At 39.9% G+C, this 12457-nt stretch overlaps 2 protein-coding genes across 6 annotated transcripts in view; one reads left to right on the plus strand and one right to left on the minus strand.

The window, feature by feature from the left end:
* The window catches only part of LOC110461766 (dynein beta chain, flagellar outer arm-like), a 202081-nt gene that overhangs the window by 164267 nt on the left and 25357 nt on the right, over positions 1-12457 (minus strand). For all 5 annotated transcript variants that reach the window (XM_021515407.1, XM_021515403.1, XM_021515405.1 and 2 more), the window contains 13 exons: positions 11875-12048; positions 11542-11637; positions 11170-11348; positions 10634-10778; positions 8643-8783; positions 8158-8280; positions 7424-7636; positions 5561-5710; positions 5180-5241; positions 4785-4832; positions 3853-4024; positions 2052-2205; positions 319-473 (listed from right to left, as the gene is read on the minus strand). In XM_021515407.1, coding sequence (XP_021371082.1) covers positions 319-473; positions 2052-2205; positions 3853-4024; positions 4785-4832; positions 5180-5241; positions 5561-5710; positions 7424-7636; positions 8158-8280; positions 8643-8783; positions 10634-10778; positions 11170-11348; positions 11542-11637; positions 11875-12048 — 1812 coding nt within the window. The remainder of the gene's footprint in view (positions 1-318; positions 474-2051; positions 2206-3852; positions 4025-4784; positions 4833-5179; positions 5242-5560; positions 5711-7423; positions 7637-8157; positions 8281-8642; positions 8784-10633; positions 10779-11169; positions 11349-11541; positions 11638-11874; positions 12049-12457) is intronic.
* LOC110461767 (classical arabinogalactan protein 9-like) lies at positions 9038-10133 on the plus strand. The gene has a single exon (XM_021515408.1). It carries the CDS (start codon positions 9067-9069, stop codon positions 10039-10041), a length of 975 nt encoding a protein of 324 aa, XP_021371083.1. The 5' UTR covers positions 9038-9066; the 3' UTR covers positions 10042-10133.

Raw genomic sequence — 12457 nt, forward strand, 5'->3', positions numbered from 1 at the left:
AAGTGATGACAGGTGATGGTATAAAGTGATGACAGGTGATGGTATAAAGTGATGACAGGTGATGGTATAAAGTGATGACAGGTGATGGTATAAAGTGATGACAGGTGATGGTATAAAGTGATGACAGGTGATGGTATAAAGTGATGACAGGTGATGGTATAAAGTGATGACAGGTGATGGTATAAAGTGATGACAGGTGATGGTATAAAGTGATGACAGGTGATGGTATAAAGTGATGACAGGTGATGGTATAAAGTGATGACAGGTGATGGTATAAAGTGATGACAGGTGATGGTATAAAGTGATGACATTGCCTACCTGGCTGATATACTGCTGCTCCAGACGACTACGTGTGTGGAGGCGCGACTCAAAGATCTTACTTAGCCAGATCTCATCGTAAGTCTTAAGGGACTGTTCAATAGATAAGTCCTTCACTGCCTTCTGTACGATCACCCTTACATCATCCACATGTTCTGTACATAAACACAAAATCAATACCAACAATTTTTCACAACTAAATTTATAGAAAACCAATCGGTTAAAAAGCAAAAGGTACGTTATCATCTTTCAGTATTAGCCTTGCTTCTGAAATGCAAAATGTGTCAAAAAACCTCAATAGTTGCTTTGACAACAATTCCTCTATTGTGGTTTTCATTTATAAGACTAGTGTATGTAATGATGCATTGAAAATTGGTCACATTTACATTAATTTCAAAACTGAAAACAAAATATGTAATCAAAGTTAAATGTAACAAGAGTACCGCGGGGCGGAACAAAATACACCCGTCGAATGCCATATAGTGTTATATACTCTCTTACATTGAAATAAGATCTGCATCATTCTAAGAGTGGTTAGCTGATATGCTATAAAAAATGTAGGAGAAATCTTCAGACAAGAAATCAAATACTGAAATGAACAAAAGGCAATAAATTTTGCAAAAATCGTCGAATCAAAATTCTTTTAAGGGGGACACAACTTCATATCATGATTATAAATTTAAAGTATACCAAGTTTCAAAGAGATCCGTTGAAAAATGTAGGAGATTTCCGGACAAAATTCAAATACTGAAATGAACATAGGGCAATAACTTTTGAAAAAATTGTCGAATCAAAATTCTTTTAATGGAGACACAACTTCATATCATGATTATCATGTATACCAAGTTTCAAAAAGATCGGTCGAAAAAATGTAGGAGGAGATTGCCGGACAAAAATCAAATACTGAAATGAACAAAGGGCAATAACTTTTGAAAAAATTGTCGAATCAAAATTCTTTTAAGGGAAACACAACTTCATATCATGATTATAATGTATACCAAGTTTCAAATAGGTCAGTCGAAAAATGTAGGAGGAGATTGCCGGACAAACAAAGTTTACACCGGCTGGACGGACGGACAACGCCATACCATAATACTATCGCCAAATTTGACGGTCGTATAAAAGTTACATCTTCTACAAATATTAAAACTTGACAAGAATTCCACAGGAGTGGATGTGTCGCCTGCTCAGCGCTTTTAGTAAACTCAACAGAAAAACCTTTATATTTGTTGAACATTATGGCTTCTAGCATTACCGTACAAAATTTGAAAGGAATTGATTAAAAAATAAAAAAGTTCTTGCATTTAATATACAATGCCCTAATTTTTGGCAATAAAAGGGACATAACTCCACCCAAAATGCACGTTAACTTTTGAAATGCGAACTTGTCCAAGCTATATTGGTATGCAATGTGTTTACCAAGTTTGAGTTCAGTCAACCTAAGGGAACTTAAGTAATCACACGGAAACCTTGTTAATATATTTTTATAAATTGACCTTTGCATAAACTTTGATGAAATTCTTGGTCAGGATGGACATGGTAAACATTATATGCCCCCTATTTTTATGATGAGTCAGGGGATGGGGGCATACAATACTGAATTTTGAAATTTTGAGATTTACTCAATTATGCTAATAAAAATTGAAATCTTTTTATTGAAATGTTCAATATAGTGTACTGCTACAAAAGGATAAAACCATGAAATGATGTCTGTTTTAACATCACGGACTTACTCTGAAGACCAAGGCTGAGCAGTTCCCCAAGAGTCATCCTCTTGAGAGTGTCATTGTCGATGGTGAGGGCGCCACCTGTCACACGCACCAGCTGTTTCCAGTGACGTGTTCGCATTGCCGGATTAGACAGATCATCAATCAAGGGTAGACAAGTCTGGAGGAAAAAAACCACTGGCACCGTTAGAGACTTGATGACACCATATGACCCCCATAATGTTTGTCTGTACCTTCTCTCCCCATTTTTGACACATGTGTAAGGTAACGCAGGTGTCTAGGGGATCGCGCATACTACGAAGTTTGCTTAACGTGGAATTGCACAGTAGATACTTGCGCCATCTATGACCTTATATTGTCTCTCAGACCTTATATGGTATCTGATATCTCATTATATGGATGTCATTCATTCACTTTTCATTCATATGCAAATGTTTTCGGCAGCGATCCCTAGCATTTTCATTCATACCGTAGTGACGCCATTTTGTGGTTTGCCAGAGAAAGCATTCACTTCGATACTTTCTTAACTAGCCATATGTATGTGAAAAATACAACAATGCATGTATTTTGTGAGTATACAATTAATAAAAATTATTCTGATTAATTTTCTGACGATGCTCTGCTTGCTGAAATTGTGCTTCCCGCAATCTTGCCCGAAGCGGATGGTTTCCTCTGACCTACTTACTGTTCCTACCTAACTACAGTACACAGATCCCGCCACAATGTTTGGGTCACTAACATTTTGGTTCATATTTTGTTTTAGGAGCACATTTGAAGGACATCAATGCAGTATCTTTATTTTGTTCAATAAGGATAACATGAAAATAGAACTATAAGCCACAGGCTATTTTCAGGTCCAAAGGACCATGGAATTTAACTGGAAATATCTTTTTTATATTCATAGCAATATGTTCATAGTTTTAAAATGGGGATCTCAATCTTTTCCATGTTATGACCATGGGACCTAGTCCACTACAGCAATCTCACCAGAACCCAGAGCTTATCCTGGTAGCATACTTGTGTTCATCTTTCTCCATACCCAGCAAGGAAAAATGAATATGGTTATCGGGTGGAGGATCTCAACCATTTTCATGTTTTGACAGAAGGGACACTTGTGATCTTGAAAGTAGGTCAAGGTCATTTATGTGAAGAAAACTTCATCCCATTTCATCTGAGGTACCTACTTTACAAAAATGACAACCTTATTGAAAAACTGTAGAACAGAATGTTTAATGAGCTATTTACTGAATGCTGACCAGTGATCCATGCCAGTACCGAAAGTAGACCTTGACCTCAGCACACTATATTATAAAAGATTGGTTTGCAGTCTACATGCCACACACAAGTATCATATTGCTCCATAGACAGTATGGTTCTTCAGATAAAGTTGTTTGAAGTTAATACATCTGACCACTGTCACCTTGAAAATAAGTCAGGGTCATTTGTTTGTGGAAACTTGATAGCACGAATCCATCCCAGGTACCCACAATATCATAACTCTAAGACTTTCAATGTTCACCAAGAAGTCGTTTAGATATAAAAGTTGACTGAAAACAGACAGATGATGGATGCCTGGTAATAATACCACAAGCTCACGGCAATTCATGTCAAGTGAGCCAAGATGACACAAATGAAATCCTTTTCTTTGAAAAAATATCACTTCCTCAAGTCCAGATTGGATTTTTTTTATAAAAATGTGGGGTCTTATACTTAACATGTTCCTGTATGTGTAACTTGAATTTAGCTTCGACATCTCATTGATTGGAAAGAGATAAGGATTTACCTGTTGGTTGTTACAATATTTTACCTGAACGGTGGTGATCGACTCGTGCAGTCCCATGTAAACGTCCCAGGTGAAGATGTCCTCTGGCAGGGCACGGACAATATCTAATTGTTTGTTGCTTTCCTCCCGCAAAAACTTGGTGTTCATCTTCTGCCATCGATGTCGTTTCCACTCAGCTTGCTGCTCATCTATAACTCTGCAATACAACACATAATCCATTACCCCACGTCCTCAGTCTACAGGTAACACATAATCCATTACCCCACGTCCTCAGTCTACAGGTAATACATAATCCAGTACCCCACGTCCTCAGTCTATAGTAACACATAATCCATTCCCCCACGTCCTCAGTCTTTAGTAACACATAATCCATTATCCCATGTCCTCAGTCTATAGTAACCCATAATCCATTACCCCACGTCCGGAGTCTACAGGTAATACATAATCCAGTCCCCCCCGTCCTCAGTCTACAGGATAAACTTAATCCATAAGCCCACGCCCTCAGTTTATAGTAACACATAATCCATTACCCCACGTCCTCAGTCTACAGGTTACACATAATCCAGTAGCCCACGTCCTCAGTCTATAGTAACACATAATCCATTACCCCACGTCCTCAGTCTATAGTAACACATAATCCATTCCCCCACGTCCTCAGTCTATAGTAACACATAATCCATTATCCCATGTCCTCAGTCTATAGTAACACATAATCCATTACCCCATGTCCTCAGTCTATAGTAACACACAATCCAGTACCCCACGTCCTCAGTCTATAGTAACACACAATCCAATACCCCACGTCCTCAGTCTATAGTAACACATAATCCATTATCCCATGTCCTCAGTCTATAGTAACACATAATCCATTACCCCATGTCCTCAGTCTATAGTATTACATAATTTATTACCTTAGGCCTGCATATTAAAGAACTTTTACAGAAACTCAATCTTACCTGACTGTCTCCCACACCTGTTTTAGGTTGTTCAGCTCATGACGACATCTGTTGAATAAACAAGACATGATAGATTAATTTCACTGAAGGTTAGTTGAGGACAGTAGTATTACATCCCTGACAATCAACCAGGTAGTAACTATTGTATAACAATACTGACTCAACAAAAACCTGGGAACTATTAGTACAGATATGAAACATTTACAGTCTCCAGTATAACATCTTTCCACTAATTCAAGTATAAAGTATAAAGAAAGAACCTAAGTAAGAAGAAGAAGAAGAAGAAGAAGAAGAAGAAGAAGAAGAAGAAGACCCTTCATTCGAAGGAGAGACAAAATAAAGTAATCACATGGTACATAGTCATGTTGATTTCCTAGTGAAAACCTGCTACTTACTGTGGAAGGATGGCAAAGTTGACAACAGAAGTCTCCAATAGTTCCTGTAGTTCAATGAGATCCTGGGAAAGTAAAACTCAGGTTTATCATTACTCAAGACATCATTTACCGGTTTATGAAAAATTCAATCAATACTTTTAATAAAATATCAGGAAAAATGATTTATTTCAAGCAAACCTCAGTGATCTTAAGTTTGGTGTACTGAAGGGTGTACATTTTAGTGCGTAAACTTTAGTGCACTGACACAGTGCACCAGTGATAAGCACTGACTTAAAAAGATATGCTCAAAGTACATATTGTGTTCATTCATCCTGATAACTGAAACTGTGTCAACAGTAAATATAGTACAACTATTGACAAACACATGTTAACGTGTGTTACCTGGGCCTCGTTCTCCAGCACTGTCAGCCGTTTAGCAAAATTATCTATGATAACCCAAGCATCCCCAATGATACAGTCGCGCTGGTACACATCCGAGTTCTCCAGCTCCTGGTACAGTGCTGACACACGATTACCAAACGCTTCAAGGTCCTGAAACAACACATTTTTTTTTTTAAAACAGCTATACTGTAGACAATACTGGAGGCTGTCTTATCTAGGACAGCTATACTGTAGGACAATACTGGAGGGTGTCTTATCTAGTACAGCTATACTGTAGACAATACTGGAGGCTGTCTTATCTAGTACAGCTATACTGTAGGACAATACTGGAGGCTGTCTTATCTAGTACAGCTATACTGTAGACAATACTGGAGGATGTCTTATCTAGTACAGATATACTGTAGACATTACTGGAGGGTGTCTTATCTAGTACAGCTATACTGTAGACAATACTGGAGGCTGTCTTATATAGTACAGCTATACTGTAGGACAATACTGGAGGATGTCTTATATAGTACAGCTATACTGTAGGACAATACTGGAGGGGGTCTTATCTAGTACAGATATACTGTAGGACAATACTTGAGGGCGTCTAATCTAGTACAGCTATACTGTAGACAATACTGGAGGATGTCTTATCTATTACAGATATACTGTAGACATTACTGGAGGGTGTCTTATCTAGTACAGATATACTGTAGGACAATACTGGAGGGTGTCTAATCTAGTACAGCTATACTGTAGACAATACTGGGGGGTGTCTTATCTAGTACAGCTATACTGTAGGACAATACTGGAGGGTGTCTTCTCTAGTACAGATATACTGTAGTACAATACTGGAGGGTGTCTTTTCTAGTACAGATATACTGTAGGACTATACTGGAGGGTGTCTAATCCAGTACAGCTATACTGTAGGTCAATTCTGGAGGGTGTCTTATCTATTACAGCTATACTGTAGGACAATACGGGAGGGTGTCTTATCTAGTACAGTTATACTGCAAACAATACTGGAGGGTGTCTTACCCAGTACAGATATACTGTAGGACTATACTGGAGGGTGTCTAATCTGGTACAGCTATACTGTAGGACCATACTGGAGGTTGTCTTATCTAGTACACCTATACTGTAGGACAATACGGGAGGGTGTCTAATCTAGTACGGCTATACTGTAGACAATACTGGGTGGTGTCTTATCTAGTACAGCCATTATGTAGGACAATACTGGAGGGCGTCTAATCTAGTACAGCTATAATGTAGACAATACTGGGGGGCGTCTTATCTAGTACAGCTGTACTGTAGACAATACTGGGTGGTGTCTTATCTAGTACAGCCATTATGTAGGACAATACTGGAGGATGTCTTATATAGTACAGCTATACTGTAGGCAATACTGGAGGGTGTCTTACCCAGTACAGATATACTGTAGGCAATACTGGAGGGTGTCTTACCCAGTACAGATATACTGTAGACAATACTGGGTGGTGTCTTATCTAGTACAGCCATTATGTAGGACAATACTGGAGGGAGTCTTATCTAGTACAGCTACTCGGTAGACAATACTGGAGGGTGTCTTATCTAGTACAGCTATTCTGTAGACAATACTGGAGGGTGTCTTATTTAGTACAGCTATACTGTAGGACAATACTGGAGGGTGTCTTATCTAGTACAGCTATTCTGTAGGACAATACTGGAGAGTGTCTTATCTAGTACAGCTATACTGTAGGATAATACTGGAGGGGGCCTTATCTAGTACAGCTATACTGTAGACAATACTGGAGGGTGTCTTATCTAGGACAGCTATTCTGTAGACAATACTGGAGGGTGTCTTATCTAGTATAGCTATACTGTAGCAATTTTTTATACCTGAGTGATTCTAACTGATTCCTCCTGTATGCGTGGCCCAAGCCTCTGTTTTGCAAGAGACACCTTGGTTTTGAGGTTATTCCAGCGACCAGGGGCAGCATTAAAGAGCTGCTGTGTCCGCTCTGGCAGCTTCTGTCCATACTTCTTCAAGAGGAGCACTGTTCGGTGCATGGCTGTAAACTTTCCATCCATCTCAGACTGCTGGGCTGACACCTTATATACACAACATCTCTCAAATTACCACAAACAAAGCATTTAAATTATCACACACAACAACAAGATACCTTAGTTACATTTACTACACACAAAGGCAACTAATCTTCACTCCAGTCACCTCTAATTACAAACACAATGGCAATATCTGTAAAGTTATCATACAAAAGGAAAACATCCCTGGATCAAGTTACCCTCAAACCAGGGCAGACATCTTCCCTAAAACTAGGATGTTTCAAACTTATTACATACTTCTCATTTCAGATGTTAGGTATATCCTCATTGATTTCATAATTAATGAGTATTCATAACATATACAGGGTACAGATGCACAGGGGAGATAACCGGTGACATAAAGGGAACTAAGCATACCTCATTGAAAAGGGAACACAACTAACCATACCTCATTGAAAAGGGGACAAAACTAACCATACCTCATTGAAAAGGGAACACAACTAGCCATACCTCATTGAAAAGAGGGGGGGAAACATGCCTCATTAAAAAGAGGGGGGAAAACATACCTCATTAAAAAGCCTCATCATTTTCATGAAGGAAGCGGTGTCTCTCTCCTCTCCAGTGATACTTTCAATCTCTGGTTCAATCCTCTTCAGAAACAGGTCCAGTTTCCCTAGCATGTGGCTCACCTAAACATTGAAATATCAAACCTTACAAACCTCTCAGCTGTACAATGGACCGTCTACAGAAACAGGTCCAGTTTCATGTAGAAGTGTTTGGAAATAGAAAACAAAATTATACAAATTCCAATATGATGAACTCCTATACTAAATCTGTTTTATGTCTATTATATGATGAACTCCTATACTAAATCTGTTTATGTCTATTATATGATGAACTCCTATACTAAATCTATTTATGTCTATTATATGATGAACTCCTAAACTAAATCTGTTTATGTCTATTATATGATGAACTCCTATACTAAATCTGTTTATGTCTATTATATGATGAACAACCAACTGCAAAGTGAAATGCCTTGAGACTTTACCTGGTCAGACAGATACTTGGTGTATGTCCACATCCACTTGCTGGCATAAGTAGTAAGGACCTGTTTGATTGGCTGCAGGTCGACACGTAGCCAACCCACGTTGTGGAAGTCCTCCAGGCTCTGGATTTCATCACGTGCCGTCTGCAACACAAGCATTCAGTGTCATCATTAAAACCATAATTTATACATCACTGACCATGTTGATTGACAATGAGAAGTGCCAGCCACAACTTCGACATGCTGGCTTGCCAGTTTTGTGACACCGTAATATTTTAAACACTATCAATAAAATAGATAAATATCAACTAAAACTGTAATCCACAGTCTAACTTATACCCCTGCTGCCATAAAGCTAGACATTTCTGTAACAACATCAAACGCCCCTGCTCCTATGTCTGTAACAACATCAAACGCCCCTGCTCCTATGTCTGTAACACCATCAAACGCCCCTGCTCCTATGTCTGTAACAACATCAAACGCCCCTGCTCCTATGTCTGTAACAACATCAAACGCCCCTGCTCCTATGTCTGTAACAACATCAAACGCCCCTGCTCCTATGTCTGTAACAACATCAAACGCCCCTGCTCCTATGTCTGTAACAACATCAAACGCCCCTGCTCCTATGTCTGTAACAACATCAAACGCCCCTGCTCCTATGTCTGTAACAACATCAAACGCCCCTGCTCCTATGTCTGTAACAACATCAAACGCCCCTGCTCCTATGTCTGTAACAACATCAAACGCCCCTGCTCCTATGTCTGTAACAACATCAAACGCCCCTGCTCCTATGTCTGTAACAACATCAAACGCCCCTGCTCCTATGTCTGTAACAACATCAAACGCCCCTGCTCCTATGTCTGTAACAACATCAAACGCCCCTGCTCCTATGTCTGTAACAACATCAAACGCCCCTGCTCCTATGTCTGTAACAACATCAAACGCCCCTGCTCCTATGTCTGTAACAACATCAAACGCCCCTGCTCCTATGTCTGTAACAACATCAAACGCCCCTGCTCCTATGTCTGTAACAACATCAAACGCCCCTGCTCCTATGTCTGTAACAACATCAAACGCCCCTGCTCCTATGTCTGTAACAACATCAAACGCCCCTGCTCCTATGTCTGTAACAACATCAAACGCCCCTGCTCCTATGTCTGTAACAACATCAAACGCCCCTGCTCCTATGTCTGTAACAACATCAAACGCCCCTGCTCCTATGTCTGTAACAACATCAAACGCCCCTGCTCCTATGTCTGTAACAACATCAAACGCCCCTGCTCCTATGTCTGTAACACCATCAAACGCCCCTGCTCCTATGTCTGTAACAACATCAAACGCCCCTGCTCCTATCAGATTTGTGTCAGTTTTTGAAAATTTCTATAAATATCAATCATGGTAACCTTGATATAGAACAATTGCTGGAGCAATGACAATTAATTAGAACCCAATGGAAGGGATGACCAATTAATTAGAACCCAATGGAGATGGATGACCAATGATATGTCCCCTTCCCCCTTAATGATAGTGCATAACCACCTTAAGCACTGACCACGTGTTCTAACTCTCAAACAATGGTTTACAGGAGTAAGGATCTAGAAATCAAGCAAGTCTAAGTCAAAGTCTATCTAACATTTAGGTAAATATAGCAGTGTTACCGGTGTTTAGGAAGTACTTGCCCTGTAAATCTCTACCAGTGTTACCGGTGTTTAGGAAGTACTTGCCCTGGAAATCTCTACCAGTGTTACCGGTGTTTAGGAAGCACTTGCCCTGTAAATCTCTACCAGTGTTACCGGCGTTTAGGAAGTACTTGCCCTGTAAATCTCTACCAGTGTTACCGGCGTTTAGGAAGTACTTGCCCTGTAAATCTCTACCAGTGTTACCGGTGTTTAGGAAGAACTTGCCCTGTAAATCTCTACCAGTGTTAACAGTGTTTAGGAAGTACTTGCCCTGTAAATCTCTACCAGTGTTACCGGTGTTTAGGAAGTACTTGCCCTGTAAATCTCTATCTCAGAATCAAACTCATCCAGACTTGGGATGCCGGTGTCTGCCTCCTCTGTCAGGTTTTTCGGGGTGAGGAATGTCCGCTCTGCAGTCCCCATCAGACCAGCTGAGTTAATGCTACTTGTGGACGAAGCTCTGGAAAACACCATTTTAGTTTTGATTCTGTTTCCAGCACTGCATCATCTGTTCTCTATATCTATAGTGTTACTAATGACAATGGATCCAAACTTCGAGTACAGACTGATTTCCAGGAGGATTACAACATGCCAAACGTTCACTTACAACAGCCTGTACATATAATCTTAATCTAGTTTTCTCACATTCCAGTTTCTTATAGTTGGGAAAGAAAGTGTTACTAAGTATCACCGTGACACAGCATCAGTAGAAATACCTTCGTTCCTACATCTTCCTCACTTTAAGCTCAAATACAACGAGTAAAGCATCGTCTTAATGTATCATAATTTGTAGCTGTAAAAAAAATGTAAATTTAAGCTGAGCTTGCATTGACCACTGATATGGGCTATACCTTGAGGAACTCCTTGACCTTGACCTCTCTGATGCCATTTGCCGGATGTTTCCTGCCATAGTCCTGTTGGGGCTCCGGAGAGGGTTTGGCGACAGTTTCCCACACAGAAATTCCTCAAATGTCATATTCACATCTTGTAGCCACAAAAATGCATAATCTCCAAATATCTCTATCAGTTTCTGGAATAAGGAAAAAGAAAATGTAAAAAGTGAACTTCACAATTTCAAAATCAATTGCAACATTACAAAGTCAAAAGAATTCAAATTAAACTAAAGGTTTTTCAAAACCGCTGATTTGTTTTATGTATCAAGTAAATGTAGATTTTGTAAGTAAAGCCAGAGGACATTAGTTCACCGGCTGTAACTTTGATACCTTGCACTCCTCACTGTTATCGTCCACCATGGAACTGATGTCCTCCAACAGCTGTTTCACTTCCTCGTCTGCCGAGATGTAATCCTGATAGGTACCCTGAGTACAACAGATGTAAACACACAACAGTCACACATACAAGTAGTACACAGTGAATTAATCACAAAAACACAGCACCTGGTCAAGGCCAAGAGACAAACATTTACACAAAGCTTGGTAACACTTGGAAAACCGACCAAATTGCATAAGCTTACTTGGCCTTTTGGGCCAGATGAGTTAAAATGTTGGCAAATTTTACAGTAGTCTCAATCGGGTAAGTGAAATTATTGAAGTTACTTTTGGTCCCAACATTTTGACAAGTTTTCCCCTGGCCAGATAGCCATCCAACCATTTCTGGACAAGTTCCTGGACACTGATGACTGATGAGGACTGGTCCAGTGGGGGCCTAAACGCTACCCTGTTGTCAATGAGCTCCAGGCGAATGGTCAGTATTGGCATAATTATGTTGTCCTGCGGTTACAAAAACAACATCATTATTACAATTTAAGATAGAAGTCTTCATTTTTAAATCTCAAAATTAATCTGGAAAAAAAGTAAAGCTACAATATTATTATGCACTGATTGATAACTTAAATGAAACATTGAGCCCCCTGAGGACCCTTAAGGTGTCCTACACATCAGTGGGACACTGAGAAGCCATCAGGACATGTACACAAGCCCTAGCCTGGTACTGGGCCCCCTCAAGACCCTTAAGGTGTCCTACACATTAGTGGGACACTGAGAAGCCATCAGGACATGTAAACAAGCCCTAGCCTGGTACTGGGTCTCCTCAAGACCCTTAAGGTGTCCTACACATCAGTGGGACACTGAGAAGCCATCAGGACATGTACACAAGCCCTAGCCTGGTACTGGGCCCCCT

This window comes from Mizuhopecten yessoensis, unplaced genomic scaffold, assembly GCF_002113885.1.
Source record: "Mizuhopecten yessoensis strain PY_sf001 unplaced genomic scaffold, ASM211388v2 scaffold10659, whole genome shotgun sequence".
Classification (NCBI taxonomy): domain Eukaryota; kingdom Metazoa; phylum Mollusca; class Bivalvia; order Pectinida; family Pectinidae; genus Mizuhopecten; species Mizuhopecten yessoensis.

What these genes read in the sequence shown, in the direction of transcription:
- LOC110461767 (XM_021515408.1), top strand. Translation starts at nt 9,067, where the DNA reads ATGTCTGTAACACCATCAAACGCCCCTGCTCCTATGTCTGTAACAACA.